General features: G+C 41.1%; 1 protein-coding gene across 2 annotated transcripts in view; it reads right to left on the bottom strand.

Annotated features, from left to right (window-relative positions):
- The window catches only part of RAPGEF5 (Rap guanine nucleotide exchange factor 5), a 264461-nt gene that overhangs the window by 164974 nt on the left and 85689 nt on the right, over positions 1 to 13798 (bottom strand). For both annotated transcript variants that reach the window (XM_075587143.1, XM_075587142.1), the window contains exon 7: positions 10107 to 10155. In XM_075587143.1, coding sequence (XP_075443258.1) covers positions 10107 to 10155 — 49 coding nt within the window. The remainder of the gene's footprint in view (positions 1 to 10106; positions 10156 to 13798) is intronic.

Below are 13798 nucleotides of genomic sequence, written 5' to 3'. Positions count from 1 at the left end.
TTCTGGTAAGTGCGTCTGCAGGGGGCCAAGCTTTATGTATCATGTGTTCAGAATAGCCACAATGCTATTCATATGCTTCTTTAAGCAATTGTGTCTTAAGGTGGGTCTTAAAGGTGGATAGAGAGGGTGCTAGTCGGGTACTGAGGGGAAGGGCATTCCAGAGGTGTGGGACAGTCAGTGAAAAAGGTTTCAGGCGGGAGAGGGCTTTAGATACAAAGGGGGTAGAAAGAAGACATCCTTGAGAAGAACGCAAGAGTCTGGATGGTGCATAACGAGAAATTAGGGCAGAGATGTAAGGAGGGGCAGAAGAGTGTAAAGCTTTAAAAGTGAGGAGAAGAATGGAGTGTGAGATGCGGGATTTGATCGGAAGCCAGGAGAGGGATTTCATGAGGGGAGATGCTGAGACAGATCTCGGAAAGAGTAGAGTGATTCTGGCAGCAGCGTTTAGGATAGATTGTAGGGGAGACAGGTGAGAGGCAGGAAGGCCGGACAACAGGAGGTTACAGTAATCAAGACAGGAGAGAATGAGTGCCTGAGTCAGTAGGTTTATCTTTATAAAATATTTTTGTATTTTATTACTTTTGTATTGTCTCAACATCTGCTTTAAGCAAGAGGCATCTTTTGCAAATCGACAGTTCAAGTTAGTAACCTATTCCTCCTCCTAATTATGACACCTATTTGCCTCAGCAGCAGTGTCTGGGAAATATCCACAGGGGCAGATCTCAGAATGCACATTCACAGTACAAAATATGCTATTGACTTTGTACACAACGTTTTGTATATGATAATAACATGGGCACAGAGAAGACTTTGCAGTCATATTTCTTAACTACAAACAAGGCACAAGGAGGAGATCAAATGATTTGCTGAAATGACTGAGTTTTCAATCAGCCTCCCCCTTTAGAGAGTGAGCTCATACATATGCAGATAGTTATAACATTTGTTGTTTCTCAGAAGAGAATTTTAGAATTATGTGGGCAAGTTTTTTCTTGAAAAACAAAAATAGACAATATACTGTAGGTATTTTGCAATCATTTTGGAAAGTTATGTTTGTTTGTAAATATAGTAAATTGAGATTATGCTTGGTTTTATTTTCCTTATCTTCTACTCTTTGTCTTGGTTACATGCTAAGTACCCTCCTCTTTCCTAATTGGAGAGGGGCATGCATCAGCATTAGCCTGATTATGTTACTAATGGGTACCATCTTCTTCCCAAAAATCCCAAAGATTTAACCCGGAAACCTACCATGAGGATTAGTTTACTTTGGTATTAAGTGGGGCTGCAGCTTTCAGAATATATTATTACAAAAAATGGTAACTGCAACAAAAAAAAAACAAAAAAAAAAACAAACACAATAATACTAATTTAATTTGCATGAATATTTGAGCAACAAATCATCTTTAGAGATGTAGAGAAAGTAATGTGCAGTTGGTAGGATATTGCAGTACATCTTTTTTTTTTATACAATTCATTTAGTGTAAGGAAATGTTTCCTAAAATATGACAGACATCTCAAGAGGTTTAGTTGAGAAATTAAGGCTGGTGCTGCTGAGGTTTGATGAGTTTAGCGAGTGTCATGGGCATCTTATTCATTGGCATCAGATAACAGATATCATGACAAAAGTAAAAGAGAGAAGAGGTATAAAGATGTCAGAAATCTGTTGGATTGGATTCCCTAAAACAATAAGTTGTCATTACATCTTTACATGTGGGAAGGGTAGAATATGAGAGTTGTATTGTAGGACATTTAAGAAGTACTGTAAGAAGTGCAAGGAAGTTCTGGGAGAGGATGAGGGGTGTTGTATGTATGTATGTATGTCTTTATTTATATAGCGCCATTAATATACATAGCGCTTCACAGTTGTAATGCACGTGACAATCATATAAATAACAAATAATACATGTAGCCATGCCATCTGTGGCTACTAGTTTGCTTCCCTCCTGGCAGTAAGCCCTGGTACAATCAGGTTGCCAGTAGTTGATATGTGGTTTTCCCCCTCCGAGGAGCTGCACTTGAGTGACAGCAGGAGGCAGTGACATAGGCCTGGGCATGACCAATCATGGGACAGACCTGGCGCCCTCCTCCTGGCTGTACTTAAGGGCATGTACCGCCCAAATTTAGCAGTGCCTTTCCCCACTTGAGGAAGTCAGGTCACACATTGGAAAGGCTGAGTATTGGGCCTTCTCCAGTCCTCTTTCCTCCGGGGGAGAGCGAGTGTGGACTATACCTCTGCCTCTGCTAGGGAGGCAGGGAAGAGCAAGGATGGCTGCGGGTGCCCTTGGCCTGTAGTGACGTCCAGGTACATCCTTCAGTGGTAGCTAAGAAGTACTGCATCGGGCAGAAGCCTGATTGTTACTGTGCTGTACAGAAGAGATGATAAACCGTTCCTGTTTGCATATACCTCTGGCCTGGTGTGTGTGATCTTACTGGGGGAGAGGTAATCGGTTCTATTGTGGGAGATCATCTTCAGTTCCCTTGAGCCTACGGCAGATGGAGGCGCTGCACTGCTAAAGAGATATGTAGGGTATGAACCGCAGAAGCCTAGTCCTATGTCCCCACTACCACCGGCGGATGACTCAGCCCTCCTGTTAACCAGTATGTATCATGCACCACATGATCCGTAATGACCACATCTTCCACCAGGTGGGGGAATCACTGTTACATACAAATAACAGACATGGGAATAAGTGCTTCAGACATAAAAATTTACATTTAGGAAAAGGAGTCCCTGCTCCGAAGAGCTTATAATCTAATTGGTAGGTAGGAAGGACGTACAGTGACAGTAGGAGGGCATTCTGTTAAAAGCATCTACAAGGGGCCAAGTTTAATGTATCAGGTGTATACACGTGGTATTAGCCATGGAGAAACTCATATGCTTCGTTAAGCAGGTGTGTTTTAAGGTGGGTCTTAAAGGTGGATAGAGAGGGTGTTAGTTGGGTATTGAGGGGAAGGGCATTCCAGAGGTGTGGGGCAGTCAGTGAGAAAGGTTTAAGGCGGGAGAGGGCTTTAAATACAAAAGGGGGTAGAGAGAAGACATCCTTAAGCGGAATGAGTCGGGATGGTATATAGTGAGAAATTAGGGCTGAGATGTAAGAAGGGCAGAGGAGTGTAAAGCTTTAAAAGTGAGGAGGAGAATTGTGTGCGAGATGCGGGATTTGATTGGAAGCCAGGAGAGCAATTTCAGCAGGGGAGAGGCTGAGACAGATTTAGGAAAGAGTACAGTGGTTCTGGCAGCAGCGTTTAGGATAGATTGTAAGGGAGACAGGTGAGGCAGGAAGGCTGGACAGCAGGAGGTTGCAGTAATCGAGACGGGAGAGAATGAGGGTGTGAGTCAGAGTTTTAGCAGTCGAGTAACAGAGGAAAGAGCGTATCTTTGTAATTTTGCAGAGGAAAAAGCAACAGGTTTTAGATATGTTTTGAATGAGCACATAAAGAGAAAGAATCCCTGTGAACAAACACTCTTCCTCCAATGAAATAAAATAATACATTGTGTGATGTAGAAAGAAAAAACAAAAAAGTTAAAACCTAGTAGATGTGAGAGATAGTTACCTGTGCTTATTTGTTCACAGCAAGCTACTGCATGAACAGGGGTAGCAGTGTTTAACCAATTACATTATGGTTAGCTACATGATCTTTCTCCCCTACTAGTGGGTCAACCCAGTGGTCTATGAGGCTGTTTGCCCAAGTGGGTGGTTTACCACTGTAAGGGATCAGAATTAGATCTGTAGATTACTACCACGTCACTATATGCAGTAACATATATATACCATATACAGTGATTCACATTCCCTCCTCAGGGTTAGGTATTTAAGAGTGTAAAATAATCTAACTTGTGGTAGTTACCTATGTCTGCCCCTGGTCTATAGTAGACAGGAACACTAATCAGTGCTATTTACACGTGGCATTTGTATCTCTGTACCATTTACACTTGACACAGGATGGGTAGTATCTCTCGCATCTAATAGGCTTTAACTTTTTTGTTTTTCATTTCTACATTAAACAATTTATTATTTTATTTCATTGGAAGAAGAGTGCTTGTTCACAGGGATTCTCTCTCTTTATCTGTTCATTTCCCCTTAGTCACTAGCACCCCTCCCCTCACACTGTGTGTGGTTTGGCATCACATAGGCTGTGCGGTCTCCATCTCTCCTTTTCTCATGTTTTGAATGAGAGAGGAGAATGTGAGAGAGGAGTCTAGTGTGACCCCCTAGGCAGTGTGCTTGCGCTACTGGGTGTATGACAGAACTTCCTACAGTAACGTGGTAGGAGGTAGTAGGGCCAGTTTTGGGATAAAATATGAGGAACTCTGTTTTTGACATGTTGAGTTTGAGTTGGCGGAGGGCCATCCAGAGAGACATTCAGAAACTTTTGTCTGTATAGCAGGTGTAAGGTCAGGGATTGAGAAGTAAATTTGCGTGTAATCAGCATAGAGATGATATTTGAACCCAAGAGATGTGATTAGGTCACCTAGAGAGAGTGTGTAAAGAGAAGAGGTCCCAGGACAGAGCCCTGGGGTACACCCACAGAGAGATCGATAGAGGAGTTGTTAGCAGAAGAGACACAAAGTGCGACGGGAGAGGTAAGAGGAGATCCAGGATAGAGTTTTGTTACGAATACCAAAAGTATGGAGAATGTAAAGGAGGAGAGTTGAAACAGGATAGCATAAATTTGTAGTGAAGGAAGTCTGCGAGAGTGTGAGATTTCCTCCAGAGGCATTCAGAGGAACGAGTGCAGGAACACAGCATGCGCGTGTCAGAATTTATCCAGGGTATGGTCGTTCGTTGCTAAGGTAAATCCCTAACCTTAGCCCTTACTCTAAAACCCCCTATTAATACCCCCTAATACTAATGCTACTGCTACCCTAAAAAACCTTAATCCCTTACCCTAAAACACCTTAAGTTAACCCCTTATTTGAAACACTAAAACCCCTAAAGTTAACTCCCTACTTAAACTGCTAAAACTCCTAAAGTTATCCCCCTACCCTAACCGCTAAAACCACTAAGGTTAACCCCCTACCCTAACCACTAAAACCCCTAAAGTTGACCCGTTACGCTAAAATGTATCTTATAGAAGCAGCTGGCGGCAGAGGGTCCCTCTGCAGCTAAACGCCAGTGGGGACTTGGTCGCAGCGAGACTGTGACGACCACATGTCCCATTCCGTATGGGAGGAAGTATCATGACAGCTTTGGAGGTGAATACTAAAATCTTACATTTTATTCTAGGGGTATCAGTTCCCGCTGAAAAAAGAAATAACAGATGAGAGATAAAAAGACTGATTAGACTATAGAAGTCAATATGGGACTGTAAGAGATGTGTGCAGAGGTATGCAATGGAGACCATTTTTAAGGTGAAATTAAAATAAGGCTTTATTGCGCCTGTTCCTTTAAACACTGTAAACACAAAACAATAAAAGAAAAACCTACTCCACTTTGGAGAAATAACTACACATTTTACATCAGCCCCATCTAACTGGGTGGGTAGCTAAGCTGCTTACCACCCCATACATACATATATACATACATAATACATACATACATATTTCCTTAGCCCCGTTGTGGGTTAAGGTAATCTCTGCAGTCTTTCTTTTCCTTGGTCAGCTCCCTTGTGAGCTAAGGAATCTCCTTCCTGTATCTCAGAACAGGCTTTTTCTGACAGTCCTAGTCAGCCAGGTGGAGTCTGGTTGATTGCTGGTGTGCAATTAACCAGCACATTGCTGGATTAGAGGCAAGTTTTTACAACAGGGATAAGTCCCTGTTACAGGGACATTAGAATAAGTGAATTAGAATTACTAAGAAGTGCTACTGCATAAGACACCTTATATGCTAGAAGGCGCCTTTGAACCTATTCAAATGAAGGGGTCATAACAGGCCATATTTACTAAGCAATGCTACGCCATTAGACAGTGTCGAGGGCTGGAAGATGCCTTACAACCATGCGCTTTAATGCGCTATATTATTGAAGCTGTGTTAAAATATATTTTGTGGAGTAGCATGGCTTAGTAAATAGGGTCCTATGAGCCCGGGGAACTTGGAGAATGGTAGTTCATTTAATAGTAAACTAAGTGACAACAAACAATGTAGAAAATATTTACCAGGGAAACCTACAGTATAGAAGTATTGCAGTAGCTGAACAGGGATATACCAAATAAGTAAACATGAGAAGGATTGTTGATCTAGGGAGTAATCTGATTGCCAATTCTTGAAGTCAGGAAGGAATTTATTTTTCCCCTTATGAGACATCATTGGATGATATTTCAATGGGGTTTTCGGTTTGCCTTCTTCTGGATCAATATACTGTAAGTAAAGATATAGGATAGAGTATTTGTCGTCTAAATTTGGCATAGGTTGAACTTGATGGACGTATGTCTTTTTTTCTAGCTCATCTACTATGTAACTAGGTAACCTCCAGAATAGATGTGATTCCATGCAACTATTTTTACAAAATAAAATAATCAGCCCCAAGCAAGAATACACAGCACATAAGCTGTATTTCATTACCAAGTCAATACCAGATCAAATGGAACCTATTAAAAACATTAGACAGACCAACATTTTTATAAAAAAATTGAGAAAAACTGGAAAATGTTTAAGTGCAAGTTTTAAAATATATAGATACTAAATAATGATATGTGAGCAGAAAACCAAAATTAACAAATGTATTGATTATCATATTGCATTCAAGGTGCAATAATCTGATCAAAACACCATGCTATATTGTGGATCAGTGACATGTTTCTACATTTGAGATAGATAGGTTCAGTCCTCTATATACATATTTGTAGAGATGGACATTGAATACATCTTTTTTTTTTTTTTAACCAACTAGGGAATGAAACAACCATGGTTATACGTGTAATGCCTTGCATTTACCATCCAGGCTTTAAAAAAAAAAAAAATCACATTCATTGGTGGAATCATATAGCCATCGATTTAATACGAATTTCATGTGTGAAGCTGCTACTTTGGTATACATCAGTCCCGCACTGCTCAAAAATAAGAAGAAAGCCTTTCCTGAATTTAGAAATATACGGTACAATGTGATTTCTCAGCTTACGCTATAGAAACTTTTTTTAGCACTGTTTATTTACTATCACTTATTTATTCATACAGTACCGACACACTTTATTCTCGCTCGGCTAGTCCCGCGAATTCGGGTATACCCGGGTGTATTCATGTTCCTGATCGTTTTCTGCCGGAGTTCATTGCGTTATTTTCCCGGCAGGGATTTAAGCATTTTATTCCGGCTGGCTGAAATACTGCAATGCCGTGTAAATACACATGGGGGCGCTTGCGAGCTGTTCTCTTTGAAGCCGTCCCCTATAATGAATTGTAATGCAGTATATATACTGTATATATATATACTGTATAACAACAACCCCTATAAGCCCTAACATACAGTACTGTACACATACAGTACTGTATATGCAAATACATAAATGATACTACTGTATGGGCGGCGGGGGCGAGATGTGTTTGCAGCAGAGAGAGATCCGTTGCTCTCTCTCTGCGCAAACATCCGCACATTAAAAATAATTTTAAATACATTTTTATTGATAGTGTAGATGTGCAGGGGGTCTCCGGAGCTGAACCGCGTTGGTTTCAGGTCTGGGGACCCCCTGCTCCCCGAGATACAGCCCCCTTTAGGGGGTGCCAGTATCCCTCTGCTTGGTTTAAAGGGCCCGACCACGTGATCGCGGCCTGTAAACCAAGCAGAGCAGAGGGATACCGGCACACCCTAAAGGGGCCTGTATCTCGGGGAGAAGGGGGTCCCCAGACCTGAAACCAGTGCGGTTCTGCTCTGGAGACCCTCTGCACATGTACAGTATCAATAAAACACATACAGTATACAGTATAAATAAACACTCGTTCTTTACCTTAGCGGCTATGCGCTATGGTAAAGAAGCAGCATTTCTGTATTTTAATAATATTGTACAGTGAGCAGGGGGTTCCCTGAGTCAGAAATTAATGCTCAGGGACCCCCCCTGCTCCTGCTCAATATTATTAAAAATACAGAAATGCTGCTTCATTACCATAGCGGATAGCCGCTAAGGCAATGAAGGGGTTAACCCACCGTGCCCGCTTTATTGTGGATAGTGGGGATGGGTGAGGGGGGTATTTGGCCCTTGGTGTGAGTTTAGGACTTGCGGGGGGGTTGCGGGTGCACTTAACCCCTTCACGACTGTAGCAGTTAATACCGCTACGGTCATGAAGGGGTTAAGCCCTCCCGCTACCCCCCCGCAAGCCCTAAACAAGCACCGTTGGGGCTAATACCCCATTCACCCACCCCCGCTACTGTACAATATTATTAAAATACAGAAATGCTGCTTCTTTACCATAGCGCATAGCCGCTAAGGTAAAGAACGAGTGTTTATTTATACTGTATACTGTATGTGTTTTATTGATACTGTACATGTGCAGAGGGTCTCCAGAGCAGAACCGCACTGGTTTCAGGTCTGGGGACCCCCTGCTCCCCGAGATACAGGCCCCTTTAGGGGGTGCCGGTATCCCTCTGCTCTGCTTGGTTTACAGGCCGCGATCATGTGATCGGGACCTTTAAACCAAGCAGAGGGATACCGGCACCTCATAAAGGGGGCTGTATCTCGGGGAGCAGGGGGTCCCCAGACCTGAAACCAACGCGGTTCAGCTCCGGAGACCCCCTGCACATCTACACTATCAATAAAAATGTATTTAAAATAATTTTTAATGTGCCGATGTTTGCGCAGAGAGAGAGCAGCGGATCTCTCTCTGCTGCAAACACATCTCGCCCCCGCCGCCCATACAGTAGTATCATTTATGTATGTGCATATACAGTACTGTATGTGTACAGTACTGTATGTTAGGGCTTAAAGGGGTTGTTGTTATACAGTATATATATATATATATATATATATATATATACTGTGTATATACAGTAATGTATATATATATACTGCATTACAATTCATGAATTTATGCCATCTGGTGGACACGCGAAGCATTGCAGCCTATTAAATCCTGATCATTATCATTTAACAGATCAGGCCCCCGTCAGCCAGGCATGAACCATGGCTGGGAAGGCAAATGCAACGGGGCTTGTCAGAGGTGAGGAGCGGCGCATTCCAGGTATCTGCCAGGTACAAACTGGGCATTTGCTCGAATAAAGTGTGTCGATGCTGTATGGTATGCAGGATTAGTTACTAACTATTTCGGTGCCACCTTAATGTATAGACCAGGGGTGGCCAACTCCAGTCCTCAAGGGCCACCAACAGCTCAGGTTTTCAGGATATCCCTGCTTCAGCACAGGTAGCTCTATCAGTGGCTCAGTCTTCAACCATCTGTGCTGACGCAGGGATATCCTAAAGACCTGACCTGTTGGTAGCCCTTGAGAACTGAGTTTGGCTACCCCTGGTATCATAAGCTACTAAAATGGTAGGGTTGACTCCTACACTGCTTGCGTAAATACAGAGCGATGCATCGTCTCTCTGACATGAAAGCAGTGGTCAAAGTGGCTTTAAAAAAAAGTTGTGATACTGCACTTGATAATTGCACTATATTTTGGAAGATGTATTATAATAATAATAATAATAATAGCATGTTCTTGTATAGCGCTGCTAGTTTTACGTAGCGCTTTACAGAGACATTTTGCAGGCACAGGTCCCTGCCCCTGCCCCGTGGAGCTTACAATCTATGTTTTTGATGCCTGAGGCACATGGAGATAAAGTGACTTGCCCATGGTCACAAGGAGCTGACACTGGGAATTGAACCAGGTTCCCCTGCAACAATCTCAGTGTCAATCAGTGTAGTTACTCACTGAGCAACTCCTTCAATACTTATGCTTACAAAGCAGAAAGTGAGAGGGGCTTCCTAGGGTACTGTGAAACCTTAAATAAAAAAGTAGTGGCACTACAGTGTATGCCGTTCCCCACCCTGCTCCCTCGCACCTTGACCCCTGCATGAAGCGGTAACGTGTTTTGTTGTATGACTACTCTCGGATTGACTCTGCTGTCGTTTGAAAACATGGCTAATTAAGAACACGGACCGGTCATTTCTATTGATAGTAGTGGAAATGCTTTGTTTTAATAAGGTTAATGCTTACATGACATTTTGCAGTGGTTAATTAATACTCACCAGATTTCCTTGCTTTCAAAGCAATAACAGCTGCCAGCTCCCGCTGCACCTATTAAACCAGAAATGAAAACGCTCATTGCCATTTCAAAAAAGTATTTATACAGAAAACGGAGCAATCTGCTTACTCAAGTCAAACTAATCTTTTCTTTTCACTGAGCTTTACTTTATTTGGCAAACCACTCTGACCGAAAGACAAATGTGTTTTGACAAGTCTATCATGTCTATCCGTCAGAGAAATTAAGATCAAAAGTGCTAAGGATTACCTTTGATTTGCTAAAAGTGGACAGAACATCACAAGAAGTGGCTGTTTCAGATTGCATTACAGTACCTTCTCTGGGGTTTTCATTGTGCACTTGATGTGGTAAGCACTGAAAATACGTTCGGAGAAGATTATCTTTGCAGTAAGAATAATGCAGATCCTTATTTCTCTAGGTGCAGTTCCACTTAACAACATGTGTAAAGGCAATTTCTAGGGGAAAGTATATTATGAACCATTTAGACTGCAAGACATTATTTGACCTTGTTACCCGCTGTGATATTTATTCTTCCATTCTAACATTACCATTCCATCATAATAATGTATTCCCTCTACTTCAATGCACACACAGCCCTGCCTTCCCTCCACATATAGCCCTACATAGCTATGTGTTGCTCTTCAATGCCTACATAACAGCATGTTCAAAAAGCAAAGTTCCTGAATTTGTATTTACCTATATGTAATGTCAGTAGTAAGGAGCAGATCCCATATCAGTGCATTCAAAAACCTTTGTGATATTTATTAAATACAAACAGTGCACATGTTCCTGTACTGTTTCCAAGCCCTCCCCTTATTAGAAATAAAGGATTTAGATTTCATAAAATCAGTCAATAGAGCATCACTCCGATATACACTGTGACCGCAGGGGTTAAATGACTGTCACATGATGGATTAACCCTGTTGTCACAGATAGCTGGAAGGTACATTGAATACATATATAGTGCAGTTGGTGAGTAGGTATGAAAATGAAAATCAGTTGTACTGTGGCAGCCAGCCCCCAGTGTTCACGTACTCACTGAATCCTCAGCAAATCCTTGGAGATAGGAGTCTCATCAACGTGCTCCATCCAACTCACAAATCCAGCAGTGAAAAATAGCACCTCGGCAGTGCACTGCTTGGAAACGGGCTGGATTACTTAGAAAGATAAAAACTATTTTATTAGCACATAAGGAACCTTAGATAGGGAAAGAGTAGTATTCAAACCTTTCACACCTCTCTAATCTCTTAGATAAAGCATGAGAGGTGTGAAACATGGTATAGTACTACACTTTCCCTGTCTAAGGTTCATTATGTGCTAATAAAGTAGTTTTTAGCTTATAAGCAGTCTAGCCCTTTTTCATACAGTGCACCACGTGGCTCTATTTTACTCTGCTATATGTGCCTAACTTTTTATGCACTTTTTGCATTGTAACTTCCCATATTCAGTGGAGATTAGAAGTTATATTCCAATATGCAATGCCTTACAAGCAGCAGTGATCAAAATAAAGTATCAATTACAAGTGGCTCCAGACACCGCCAGAGTTATTAATGAACCAAAAGAAAAAGGTCTAATAACTAAAGTCTGAACACTTGAAAAATCATTAGATGTTACCCCATTAATGTGTAAAAATGGGACTGTTTGATGCCAATTGCTTCGGAGAGTGACACATTATGTTTTGGAATGTCCTGAAGGCGCTTTCATATTAATGATAAATTCACCATTCCCTGTGCTGGTTGACTGCATGCCTCTCAGTAGGCTATAATTGTTATGTGTGAGTGAACTGTACACAGCGTAGTTCAGTTAAATATATCACCTGAATCCAGTCAAAAGAAACATTTAAACATGTCTGGAGTTTATTTACTGATCCAAAGTGCGGGGAAATAGTTTCAGGTGAGGAGAATCCTGCTTGTGCAGCCAACACAGCATAGACAAACAGATTCCTCAAAGTGTAGGTGATAAAAGGTCCATACGGGACCTGAAACGCTGTCTTCCCATTGTTCTTGGCCGTCACATTAAATGGAGAATTGCATTACGAACGTGTGCGTAGAGATGTACTTTGTACCTCTGTCCTAGAGGAGACCTGCATCTTGAGGAATGTGTTTAGATTTTATTTACTGCCATTTTTAAAACAAGCAAAATTCATGTTAATAGGAATTCATAATCAGTTGTAGATCAGGAATCCCTTTTGATTTTGAGTCATTAACTCACTAAAATATCATCCAAACACAGAAGGTGTGAGGTCTCTAGCCATATGTCTACAATTTATAACTAAACCCTTGACTATGCAAAATCAACAATTAAGCAAATTGTGTTATCGTTAGCACTGGTACACATTTTTTGAACATTGTAATACCATTAATTGAAAGAAAATGAAGATTTTGCATGTTTGGCGACATGCTCTTATGGCTTTAGTTTAAGCAGAAAGGCCCAGATACACTAAGCTCCATTAGGCATTTAACCTGACATTAAATCTAAATGAATATTATGTTAATAGCAACGCTTATTCACTAAAGAAAAGAACCTAACTTTAACCCAGCTATTTAAGTAGTGTAGTGTTACTTTTTAAGGCCGTTAGGGCTCATGGAGAGAAACATGTGGAGAGACACATGAGATCTGCTCATTTCACTCATTAAATATACTCTGCATATCCAAACTAGCATATTTGCCAGGTTTCTCCCCAGCTGGGACCCTTAAAGCAATTGTTTTTTCTTTGGGTGCACTAAGCAAAAGACCAAAGTTTGTGCTCCCAAAAACAATAATACAAATAATAAAGGATCCCAAGGGTGGAATATATTAATGTGGGTTATTTCTTTGTCACCTTCTCTGGGTTTTTGGTCACTGTTTTTGTTTGCCACTTTCTGTGTCTCCCAGAGTGTATGTTCCTCCTGTCACTGTGAGCCCCCTTGTAAGCCCTCCCGGTCTCCTCCCGGAGCCAGGCACCATGTTGGTAGATGACTAAACTGTTTAAGTCTTTGTATATCTTGAGAAATCTACTGCTGATCAAACTACTACTGCTTCTGGTTGCCCTGTGCGTGCACAGTATTCTTTGTAAATATGGCATCAAAACAAAACACTAGGGCTAAATCATAGATAATCATGGAAGCATATTAAAGCATATAAAAGCATATATACCTACCATACACAATCTGTCCAAATACCTTTACCTACACCTTCACTGGGATTTCAATACAAAGGAAATCTCCCACATTAGGAAAAGTTTTATGAGTCTGTACAAATGGATATTTGTTAATGTATCGGTGTTTTTTTTTCTGCAGCTGATACCAAGGATGGGCACTCCACAAATGTGGCACTTGTTTGGACGTCATCCATTGCATGGCAATGCTTTACTAGCCACTAAGGTACTCAAGGGTAGTAAGTAATGTCTTTTAATATTGTAAATATCTTTTTTTTTTTTTTTTTTAATTATAGCTTACCATTGATTGCCAATGTGGCTATCTAGGCTCCATTGAGAGGGCTTAGGTAGCCACAGTAACAATCAATGGTATTATGGTGAAAATGTATTTAAAAATAATATTTTTTATGTATTGTACCTTGTTATTTTATACTGTACACGTGTATTTTTTCCCCCTCAAATACCCAAACGCACTAATAGCCATTATATATATTGGTACTTTCATATAAAACTATGCCTATATACTGACTGCATCTGTGTAT

This window comes from Ascaphus truei, chromosome 2 (assembly GCF_040206685.1).
Source record: "Ascaphus truei isolate aAscTru1 chromosome 2, aAscTru1.hap1, whole genome shotgun sequence".
Taxonomy (NCBI): domain Eukaryota; kingdom Metazoa; phylum Chordata; class Amphibia; order Anura; family Ascaphidae; genus Ascaphus; species Ascaphus truei.
Note: the sequence above shows the minus strand (reverse complement) of the source record. Positions and strands in the feature narration are given on the sequence as shown.